The 12,373-nt window shown below is 37.3% G+C and overlaps 1 protein-coding gene across 2 annotated transcripts in view; it reads right to left on the reverse strand.

Annotated features, from left to right (window-relative positions):
* Positions 1 to 12,373, reverse strand: part of VWF (von Willebrand factor) — a 151,722-nt gene that overhangs the window by 4,987 nt on the left and 134,362 nt on the right. For both annotated transcript variants that reach the window (XM_048934565.1, XM_048934566.1), the window contains exons 47-50: positions 8,178 to 8,297; positions 5,046 to 5,144; positions 4,116 to 4,244; positions 2,727 to 2,766 (exon numbers count right to left, since the gene is read on the reverse strand). In XM_048934565.1, coding sequence (XP_048790522.1) covers positions 2,727 to 2,766; positions 4,116 to 4,244; positions 5,046 to 5,144; positions 8,178 to 8,297 — 388 coding nt within the window. The remainder of the gene's footprint in view (positions 1 to 2,726; positions 2,767 to 4,115; positions 4,245 to 5,045; positions 5,145 to 8,177; positions 8,298 to 12,373) is intronic.

Here is a 12,373-nt window from a genome sequence, read left to right on the forward strand (position 1 = left end):
GAGAAGCAGCCAAACCCCTCCTCATCACAAACTCCCTTCAGGAAGTTGTAGAGTTCAATGAGGTCTCCCCTGAGCCTCCTCTTCTCCAGACTAAACAATCCCAGCTCCCTCCGCTGCTCCAGACCCCTCACCAGTTACATTGCCCTTCTCTGGACATGTTCCAGGGCCTCAAAGTCTTTTCTGTAGTGAGGGGCCCAAAACTGAACACAGTAATCGAGGTGCAGCCTCACCAGTGCTGAGTGCAGGGGATGATTACCTCCCCACTCCTGCTGACCACACAATTTTAATGCAGGCCAGCATAGCATTGGACCTCTTGGCCACCTGAGCACACTGTTGGCTTATGTTCAGCCGAGCATCAACCAACACCCCCAGGTCCCTTTCCTCTTCACAGTCATCCCCGCTCAACCACTCAGCCCCAGGCCTATAGCACTGCATGGGGTTACTGTGGGCAGAATGCAGGACCCAGCACTTGGCCTTGCTGAACCTCATCCCATTCACCTCAGCCCAGTGATCCAGCCTATCCAGATCCCTCTGAAGGGCCTTCCTACCCTCAGGCAAATCAACACCACCTCCCATCTTGGTGTCATCGGTGTACTTACTCAATCCCCTCATCTAACTCATCAATAAAGATATTATACAAGATGGGCCCCAATACCAAACTCTGGGGGACACCACTTGTAACGGGTTACCAGCTGGACTTAACTCCATTAACCACTACCTGCTGGGCACAGCCCTCTAGTCAGTTCCTTACTCAAAGAATGGTATTCCTTTCCAGACCACGGGCAGCCAGTTTCCCCAGGAAGATACTGTGAGAGATCGTGTCGAAGGCTTTGCTGAAGTCTACACAGACTACATCAACAGCCTTTCCCTCATCTACCAGTCTGGTCACCCACTCGTAGAAGGAAATGAGGTTGATCAAGCATGACCTGACTTTCACGAACCCGTGCTGGCTGAGTCTGATCCCCTGAATGCCACATATCATGTGAGCTGTCCCAGGATGATTTGCTCCATAACTTTCCCTGGTACCAAGGTCAGGCTAACAGGCCTGTAGTTCCCTGGATCCCTTCATGTAGATGGGAGTCACACTGGCAAGACCCCAGTCCTCTGGGACCTCTTCAGATAACCAGGAGCACTTGTAGATGGCCACAAGTGGCTCTGCAATCATCCCCGCCAGCTCCTTCAGCACCCTAGAATGGAGCCTGTTCGGTCCCATGAACTTGTGACAGCCCAGATGAAAGAGGAGCTCTCGAACTGTCCATCTGAATCACCGGGGTTGTATTCTGCGTAGCATTCCAGGCTTCCAGATCAGGGCACAATGTGCCCTGATGATAACTGATCTGCCTATGTAGATGCAAAGAAAGCGTTGTGGACCTCAGCCTTTTCCTTATCCTCAGTGGTCACATTCCCCACTGCATCAAGGATGGAAATTCTCCACGGTTCTTCTTTACCACTGATATATTTATAAATGGATTTCTTATTCCCTTTTATTGCAGTGGCCAATCTGAGTTCAAGTTGGGCTTTCACCCTCCTAACTTCCTCCCTGCATACCTTAGCAACTTCCTTATAATCTCCCAAGTACCCTGTCCCTTCTGCCAGAGGACATAGACTCTCTTTTTCTTCCGGAGTCTCAACAGTAGTTCCCGGTTCATCCACACTGGTCTTCTTCCCCTATGGCTCAACTTATGGCGTTCAGGAATAGCCTGTTCTTGTGCCTATAAGATTTCCATCTTGAGGAGCATCCAGGGTTCCTGGACCCCTTTACCCTTAAGGAGCGACTCCCAAGGGACCCATGCTACAAGTATCCTGAACAGGACAAAGTCCATCCTCTTGAAGTTCAAGATAGCAGTTTTGCTAGTCTCCCTTCTGACATCGCCAAGAATAGAGAATTCTACAGTTTCATGGTTGCTCTGCTCAAAACAGTCCCCAACCTTCACATCTCCCACCAGTCCTTCTCTGTCAGTGAAGAGCAGGTCTAGCAGGGCATCACCTGTGATAGGCTCTCCTATCAGCTGCGTAAGGAAGCTATCTCCCAAACACTCTAGAAACCTCTTGTACTGCTTCCTCTGTGCTGTATTATATTTCCAACATATATCTGGAAAACTGAAGTCTCCCATGAGAATGAGTGCTGGTGAGCACTCAGAGATTCACCGTAGAAATGAGAGCCCACCCTTCCTCGTGTAAGGAAGCCCTTTCTAGGTTTGACTGCCATTTAATGCATTAAATTAAGAGTTGCAGGACTGACTCCTTAATGACAGAACTTAAGATGCAGGCAGATTGTTCAGTAGGCATAAACCTTTGACAAGTTTCTGTTTCCAACAATTTTTTTGTTATAATATATATTAAAAAAAATTATAATTACTTTTCTTACACCAGCTCATTCTGCTAAATCTATTTTCAGTCCATTGATTATTCATTAAGTGTTTGACTCAGTCTCAGTTTATGTGTCATGCCAATCTGCATATTTGTAACTTCCTTTCCTCTTCAGATAAACAATAAAATATAACATTAGTAATTAATTAACAAGTGCATAATGGTACATATTGAAATGTAGAGAATATCTGTTTCTTTCAAAGTGCTTATGAATACTGTCAAAACACATATTATAGAGGAAAAAACATGACAGCATTATCCACAGGGGTACTGGGGATGACATTTCTTAGCTCTCCTTATCCAAAAGCTTCTGTTCTCTGCAATTTCCAAATAAGACTTTTGGCTTATTTACTTACATGTGTCACAGCAGGTATTGCCTAGTTTTGCAATTCTCCCCTAAAACAACAAAAATACAAATATTTTGACTCTACTGATACACATTTGTTCTGCTAAAAGTCTACAAAATATGTTTGAAACAGTGTGTTAGGCAAGAGAATTGTATTTCTATAAATACATAAAAATATAAACCTATAGTAGTAACCAATCTCATTTTAATCTACTTAAAGGTGTTGAACATGTGATTACATTTGTTGATAAAAGATTGGAAATAACTGAATATTTTAACACGTTCAATACTTTAAAATATTACTTTCACTTTAGCTAATAGTAGAAGTTTTTTAAAGTAAAGATGCAGAATACAGATCAACTCCTAGGAACCAAAGTGACAAAACAGCATATTCAAATCTTCTCTGAAAGAAAATTAGTTAAATGTCCCTTCTGACTTTTTTTTCTAAACTTACTGTAACAAGAGAAAAACCCACTAATTTTACAGATGATGTAGTGGGGCTTTGCTGTTGTTTTGCAGTGGAGGAGAATAAATGCAGTTTGGGAATTTTGGTGTTAAAAATTATTCCCCATTGATTTACAATCAGGGCATTCTGAATGTTGTGATAACACCATGCCTGCAACATAATCCAGCATTATTCCAAAATTTTGTTTGTGTTGCAGTGACTTCCCAAAATGGTTTTATTCTTTCTGCATTTAACACATCAATTCTTTCTCCATTTGTTTGGTTGTATGTTGAGGAAGGTTTGAGCATGAGCTTTATTTAAGGTTTCCTATTTCCTGTCATGCTGAAAAAATGGGACCAGGTGGATGTAGTATCTGAGTGATGCTAGCTAAGCAAAAATAGAATACTATGTGCAACACCCCTTCCTGGACTGCACACGTAGGGTTTTTGTTACACCATTATACCAAACCACTGCAAATGCAGAGGCTTGAGCTCTTCCAAGAGCATGAGTAAAACTTCCTTTCTATAATCTTTTAAGAGAGTAGAGAAAAAATGCTTTGGTATTTAATGTATATTATCAAAAGCAAAAAAAAAAAAAAAGAATCCAATTTGAATGTTTTCTCAGTATGCATTATTATTCACTCAGCTTTGCTCAGGATACTGAACTGAAAATACTGTGAGAACAATAATTTTCTTGGTTTTACTGCTTCATATGAAATCTCATGGAATTACTGCATCTCTCCAGCAGTAGACTCTCACATGCAACTAGCATTTATTTTAAAATAAACTTACAGTTTTCTGAATTTCAAAGTAAGTTCAAATTCAGTTTAGCCAAGGTGTGGTTAGAGAACTGGAGTTTCCTATCCCTAATACACTTAAGGTACTTATATACAGAACAATAAACTTGACAAAGGCTATTGGGAAACATAGAAACAGGACCCATTTCACTACTTACACCTTCAGCCAAACATCTTCTGGGATCAAATGGAGGACAGCCAGTGATTCTCCTTTCCCAGATAAATTCCCCTTTCTCATTTATTTTACAGAAGTGACTATCACACCCATCCTGAAGTGATTCATTTGGCTGGAAAGATTTAAGAACTGTTAGCTTTTTACTAAAGTACAGGACGGTAAGTTTTCAGGGTACTGTACAACCTGATATTCCTTTATTAATATTCTAGTAATATACCATATTCAAGTAATATACCATTGTGGGGAAGCTTATAAAACATGGCAATCTCCAGTAAACCGTAGTTTTCTAAAAATAATTACTTACTCTCATAGCAGTACTGAATACAGCTCAGTGAAGACTGCCAAATCTGACCTTTTTTAGCTCTTACCAGGGAAGGAACTTCCATTAACTTAAAGAAGAAACTTGTCTAAGCAAGAAACAAATTGTCTTTTGAAGAGACATATATATGCATATTTAATAGCTGGCAGAGCGAGGAGCTTCCTCAATGAAATAACACAATCACACACAAGGAACTCCTGTTTAAGAAACAATCAAGCTGGGATTTTTTTTTTTTTTTTTTTGAGATTCACATTTTCAACTTAAATTACCCGTTTTATTTCAAAGGAGGATTTAGATTTTTGCTAGGTAGCTGTTGACTTCCTATTCAAGTTAAAGTTATTTAATAATATTCAAACTTCTAGACGTCTAGGTTATCCTTCTCTAATTCACTCTGTTGTGAACTCTTAATTTTCTTCTATAAACAACAACAAAAACTTTCTTTAGAAAACATTCTAGGATATAAAATAAAAGGTACTAACAATGCCTTACTGATTAACAAAAAAGAGAACAAAAAAACCTTTTCTTGTAGCTACCAGAAGTCTGTGCTACATATATGTTAACTCTTTAGTAAAAGAAACAGTGCTTTTAACTTACCTGAAGGTACTGAAACCTTCCATCTCTCAGTCTGATGCCACATGAAGTTGGCACACATTTTCCACAGCAAGAACCAGAAATTTCCTGCCTTCTGTAATTCTAGAAGGCAAAGAACTTCACATGGAATTGTTTCTCTTTTTTTTTCTTTTCCTGTTTGTTTGCTTGGGCTTTTTTTGTTTGTTTTTGTTGTCTTTTTTTGTTTTTCTTTTGTTTTGTTTTTTCCTAAGCATGTTTCCTACGCTTTTTTATAGAAGGTGTTTCCGAGGGGGAAGAGAATGGAGGAAGGATTCAATAGCTGAAGAAATTGTAAGCAAATATTTTTCAGTTTTTTGTTTGTTTGTTTGTTTTTAAAGTAGGTTTAAACTAGCTCAATCTAACTAATTGCACGCTTTTGTTTTATGCTGATTTATATAATAAATCAATATAAACTGATTTATCTACTGATTTATAATAAATATGGAAAGAAGTTAATTTCCAATTACAAAGTCTCCCGTGTCCACTAAATTCAATATTCTGTGACTATAACTGTTGCAAGATAAGGTTCACTAAAAGAAGTGACAGTAGGAGGAAACAAATTCATTAAAATATTTTGAGAGGCATGCAATTCACATTTGTGGTGGGTAGGAACTTTTCCATAAGCTAATAAATACGTTTCTCCGTAAGGCCATTTTTCTCCATAAACTAAGAGGGCTAGAAAACCAGTAAAGATTGGACAGGGAAATGGAAGAATAAGGCTAAGATGGAAATTATGAAGTATGAAAAGAAAGAGAGTAACGGAGAGGATACAGTATCATAAAATGAAAAAGAAGGAAGGAAGAAAGGAATAATAGAGTCTGAAAAAATGGCATAAAAAAAGGAAAAAACATTGGCAGGGGAAGGAGTATGGAAAAACGAGTAGAACTTGATGGTGAGGATAGAATAGATATAATGGTAACTGAAAAATAAAACAACAGAAAGAAACTAACTTAAGACAAGAAGTGTTCCACAAAAATGTCTCCAGCTGCTACACATAAACAAGCTGCTTATGATTAGCTGAATTTTCTTTAAGACAAAAAACACTTCCTGATTAAATGAAGGCATGCTTGTTATCCATATGAATTATTATAAAAAATAACTTGGGGAGAGTGGAGTGTTAATATTAAACCACAGGCAGAAAACTAATTAGGTAAATTTGCTCTACTACTAAAAATGTAAGCACCTATAGCAGGCCATAAACAGAAAACACATGGACCCTGAAGAACAGAATATGGTGCAGTTGGCTGCATTTCAATGACCAGTGCACTGAGTTTCATAGCTTCAAGATATAGCAGAAAACAAGTGTTCCTGAGACAGTACATACTCTACCCCATGATTTTGTCCATTATGGAGGAATTGCTTTTAATCTAGGTATATTACAAGATCAGTGACTGAGACAGAAAAGATCCAAAGTGAGTGTGTAAATTTCACTGGCCTTAGAGTGATTAATTCCATTAATTTGATTTATTTGAATTTGGTTTCCTTTGAGTTCCAGTATCATTACTATGGCTACAATGGGACACGTACATCTAGACCTGTAAGCTCTATTGGGTAGCTGTGCATCTCCGAAACAAAATTTCATGGTGTTTAATAATCCCAACTGGAAATAGCTCTTTTTTTTTGTTTTTATTTTTGTTGTTTTGTTTAGTCTGAATTTTTGAGTCAGGTTGTAGGAAGGCTGTTTGGGAATTACACGGATGTCAAAAGGGGCAAGAGTGGAATGTTTCCCCTTCTGTTTTTACCATGTATTTTATCGATCCTCCTACCTTAATTTTTACAGCTAGCACTGAAAAGGAAGAATTCTTGTTTGTGCACGTCTGTGTGTGAACATATGCGTGCACACATGTTACTGGTCACAGATTCATTTTAGTATATCTTTTGTCATTTATCTACCAGGTTACATTTTGTGAAAGAGACAAAGATGTTCAGCACCAAGGTTCATCATTTATTTTCTCTTCAGGAGTGTGTGTCTAAAATCGTATCTTATATGAGTGGCAATATTAGGATCCAGATCTACATTCCACATTCATCCCTTTGTCACTTGGTACAAATGAACAGAGTCAAGGCCTGTTTTCTCAACCAACAGACTAATGGAACACATATGTGTATGTCTAAATTGCCTTCTCCCAATAAAAGAGACTGGCTGTTTCTAGTTTGTGTAGGAAACAGAGGTCAACAAATAACCTCTGCCTATTTAATTATTTGTAAGACAAGCTAGCTGGGACACTTCTAATGATTAATCAATATCAGGGGTTGCAGGTCATAACTTGAGGCTGTAGTTGTGTTCTGTTTTGTTTACTAGTGCAGCTGGCATAGTGGAAGTTTGATTTACTACTTTTTCCTTCCAACTTCTACCAGCCTTCCCCATGACACTGTCCCCTCCTTTTGCAAGGACTCTGTTGATCTATTCTTCTCCTAGATATCAACCAGGAATCCCATATGACTGTGTCAGAGATGTGTTTGTGATGCAATGGCCATTGCTTGCACAGGCTGTGGGTTTGTGTGGACCCATTGGACTCCATTCACCACACTGGGAAAGGCAGAGAGAAGAGGGCATTTAAACATTTTCTGTGAAATTTAGTTGCTGCTCTGTGTTCTTTGGACAGGGGGAGACAGAAGCAGCCTCTGCAATTTGCTTAGATCTCCCTCATTTTGAATTGTTAACACTAAAAGAAAAAATATATATATGATCCAGCAAACTACTCATGCACTCCAGTCACACTGTTGGTCAGCAGAGTACAAATGAGAGCTGTTTGCCAAGCTTATTCATTGCTAATGAATGCATGAAGCATCAGCAGACTTCAAAAAGGCCAGTGAAACTAATAGTGATAATCACTTCAAATTACTACTGGGTTCAGCTATTAGACAATTTGGAAATAGTCACAGGAAAGTCCTGAAGGAGGAAGATTCTGTCTGAGCTGTCAGTTCCTAGATGGACAGAGAAAATGTAGGAAAGGACCCATAGTAGTTACAGCACTTCCTGTAACAGTGATTTCTAATATCTCATTTTGCCCAAAAGGTAAGTAGCCTGAGTTGTACAAAAAAAACCTGGTATATACAGTGAAGATCTTATCATCAGATACTCTTAATTAGAGCATCCAGAATACTTGCACTTACTGTTGGGCATGGTTCACAGCTGAATTTTGTACATGTCAGACTGTATCTCCGAGAAGAAGACACTGACTGGAGGGAGCAGATGCAAGTTGTGCATTGATCCACCATCATGCGTTTCCAAGGCTGAAACATTAGAAATGGCTTGTCAGAGTCTGTCTCAAGCAAAACTCAAACAAATGAGCAATTTTATCTGTGTTAACTATCTTTCATTAAGCAAAGTTCTTCAAGTGTTTGCAAGAGAAAGAAAAATCAATGCCCTCATTTTCCAGAGATCCAAATTTTACATCTACAATCTCCCAACAAGCAGCAAAGCAGAAGCCTATTTTTCTAGTAAATCATTTAGAATTCTGTTATTTCCAAAATGGCATTATGATTACTTCCTTAATTACAGAACTAGCAAGGAAGGAAGGAATCTTTGAAAACAGTAAGAAAGATTTTGTCATGAGTTGTCCTTACTATGTGTTAGGTGGTTCCCACCAGTTCATTTTTCTCAAGTGCTATGAATCAGTTCACCAACAATATTTTGTTCTTGAGCCATCACAGCTAACCATTCATGAACAAAAATTACTTGTTATTGTTTCTATATTAAAAAAAAAAAAAAAAAAAAAAAAAAAAAAAACACAACTACTTAGAATCCCTGGAGGCTTAAAAGTTTAAAATTGGCAAGAGTAGAAGGAGAAAAACAAACAGAAAGCAGTTACTGAATGATGCACTGGACTCCCTCAGTTACAAGAAAATCAGTGACTGAACTGGCAGAGAACTTTTTTGCAGCATTGTTTTCTTAATTCTATCACCTTTTTGAAAGTAAGCAAAAATGACATTAAAATGTAGAGTGGAAAATGCCACACTTCTAGATAGGAAAGGATAGGATGTGGAGTTAACAACTGGATTAAAGAAATTCTAAATCCAAATTCTTTCTGCCTCTAAAGCACATAGCCTTTCATTTTAACCTCAAAATAATAAACTGCTTTGGCTAAGTGGACAAAATTGGTGGAGTGCATGAAAGATTGCACAAAGAACATCTGAAAACTAATAAACAGACACCGAATATTGCATGACAAAAGCTTTGAGTAGGCTTCAAAATGGAATTTCACTGCTGATTTCTCAGAGAACAGGAATTTCCTGTGTCTCATACTACAAGTAACCATAATTTCATTTTTTTATTACACACAAGTAGACATTCCTGGAACAAATGGAGCAAAATTAAGAAGTTAACCAGAGCAACTGTGTAAAGGTAATAGATTTAGGGGTAGTTCATACCCACTGAAGAAAAAATGTTTTGAATAAAGAATATTAATTACATTCACTAGACCTCAGCACAACAGCTGTCTTTAGAGCTCAGTGGTTTTTAATAGAGCACTAACAAAAGAAATGACTTATTTTTGTTTTGTAGAGTTCTAGGAAAAAGATCCACCATGAACAATATGATGGAGGTTTTAATTCTGATGGGAAGATACCAGTATTTTAATAATTTAGCTTGAAATTTCAGTATAAGATCCTTCACTTGTACCAATTTAACTTTCTATTACGAATATCTAGAGAGTTGAAAGAACTGAATGAATTCAGACATGAAGGCACACACAGGCAAGCAAATATACAAAACACATTGTTTTGTCTACTCTTAACATTGGAAAGGGTTTGTATATCAGAATGACAGTTCCAGTACAGAATTTATGGCCCCTAAAGGTCATTTGGTTCGCTGATAATAGCACAGCTGTAGTGGGTTACTAATCAGGAGATCAGGCTGCCCAGGACCCCATTAAATTTGACACTGAGCACCTACAGGGATGAGGCATCCTTCTCTCAGCAGCCTGTTCCACCCTCTGAGTAAAAAATTTCTTCCTATGTCTAACCTAAATCTCCTCTCTTCTACTGTAAAGGCATTACCCTTTGTCCTGTCTCTATCAGACCATGTAAAAAGTTGATCCCCTTCCTGCTTGCAAGCTCCCTTCAAGTACTGGAAGGCAACAGTGAGGTCTCCCCAGAGCCATCTCTTCTCCAAGCTAAACAAGCCCAAATCCCTTTCTTCACAGGGGGGGTGCTCCAGCCCTCCTCCATCTTTTTAGCTATAAACATACTTAATTCAGTTCCTCTAGATGTGAATGTTTACACAAAATTCCTTAGCAACACAGGCTTTCATATCATGAAGAAAGGATCTAAAAAACCACAACTGATATAACAATTGCTATGCTGATTGGATGGTTTAAAAATTACAATTTTATAGAAAAAGATAAGTAAAGGTGAGCTATCCAAAAATCACTGTTATGGGCAGAAATGAAGTGCATACTAGAAACACTAGTTAGAACAAAGCACACAAAAATGGAGGAAAGATTTACTTTGATCCAAAATTTCTCTTACAGCTTAGTTTTATAATTTTTTATAGTGTTTAGCAATCAGCATGCAAATGGACTTTAATAATGATATTTTGTGAGCAAACATAGCTTAGGATAACAGAAATGAGTGAAACAATAGATTGATATGACTTTTTCCCTTCATATAACACACAGCTATCATGTGTTTTCTTGGCTAGCATAGAATAAAATGTCAACATCTGCTAGCCCAGTGCTTCTCAGTGCAAATAAAATTACATGCATAAAGCCAAGATCTGTTCAGATCTCCTACAAAACTAGAACTCAATAAATGCCTGAGAAAACAGATGAGTGATGCAGATAATCCTTCCAGTAACTACAAACACCTGCTTGGAATTCTGCAGGAAAGCTCACCATATTTTTAAGAACAGTGGAGTGAATATGATACACTGAATTACACAGTTAACCACTGCAGTAAATGACTCAAAACTTTGAACTATTCACTGAATGAGTTAATAGAGCAAAGTTTTTCCCTGATTTAAAATGAAATCTGAAACCTATTATTAAAGGACACAGAATAAAGGGTTTGAAATCCTGGAAGTACAAACTTCTGTGAGCAAAACATCTCCCTTCCCGACCAGAGCTCTAAAACAGTTACTGACGTAAGAAGTAGACTAAGATAAAGCTGTGGTAACCCCAGCTGCTCAAAAAAATTTCAGACGTACAGCTAATCAGCTTAAAAGAAGTAATTGAATGAAAACAAAACAAAACAAAAAAAAAGTATGCATTAAACAAGTTCTAATTTAAAATCCACAAAATACTTTTATCCTTTTTTTTCCCACTAAAATGTCCATTTTGTCCAGATAGCTTCCAAAATTCATATCTCCATTCAAATTTCACACTCTTCTCTCCACTCTGAAAAAATGTTACTAACTGTGTTGCTGAATGCTAGGTGCCTGATACAGTGCAAAAGGAGAAGCATTGAAGCAATACAGCAGCTGAGGCCTACCTATACCCTCAAAATCTTTCACAGACTGTGTTTGATAAAATGGCTAATTGTCAAAAAGACAAATGAAACATTTTAAAACCTGGATTAAAAAAATAAGGTTTTATAGAGGTCCAAATAGCAAACAAAAACGAATCATAACGCAACTGTGTCACACCATGAATTCATGATAATTTGGGAAATTTTATTAAGACAGAATTTTTTTCAGTATTTGACAAATTTAAAGATTTTACTTTTTATCTTCAAAATTCTTAATAAGAGCTCTTAATAAGAGCTTTCTCAAAAATTTCTAATGTTGTACTTAAAATATTTTTAAATACTTGAAAACAGAATAAGGACTCTGACAAATCCAGTCAACATTTTGTTGGAAGAGAAAAAATTATCTGTTAATCAAATAACAGCATGCAATTGGAAAGATACCTTCTTTTTGCAGCACAGAATTTTATTTATAAATTTATATCCACACAATCTATGACAACAGATGTCAGGAGCTGACAATTTTACTGAATTCTACTGAACTGTACTCTTTACAAGAAAGTTTTTTATGAAAGGCTTTGTCTCTCAACATACTGTAGAGGAGACAAATAGAGGAATCAAAGAGAAAGCAATCTATTTAAGATTTAACCACTTTAAAGCCCTTCTTCCAGCATTCAGGTAGAAAGGCATAGTTATTCCTTGAATTTAATTCTACAGGGAAGTTATCTATACAGAATGATGGAGGTTTAACGGCTTAAGCTCTAACAAAATGAAGAACTTATACCTACTAAATATTAAAAAAAATCCAAAATGGAAGCAATAGATGGAGAGAGGTGCTCTCTGCTCAAAAAAGCAAAGAGTTTTGCTCTTTGAGAGTCCAAAGAGATTTGGACTTTATCAATATACTT

Source organism: Lagopus muta, chromosome 1 (assembly GCF_023343835.1).
Source record: "Lagopus muta isolate bLagMut1 chromosome 1, bLagMut1 primary, whole genome shotgun sequence".
Lineage (NCBI taxonomy): Eukaryota > Metazoa > Chordata > Aves > Galliformes > Phasianidae > Lagopus > Lagopus muta.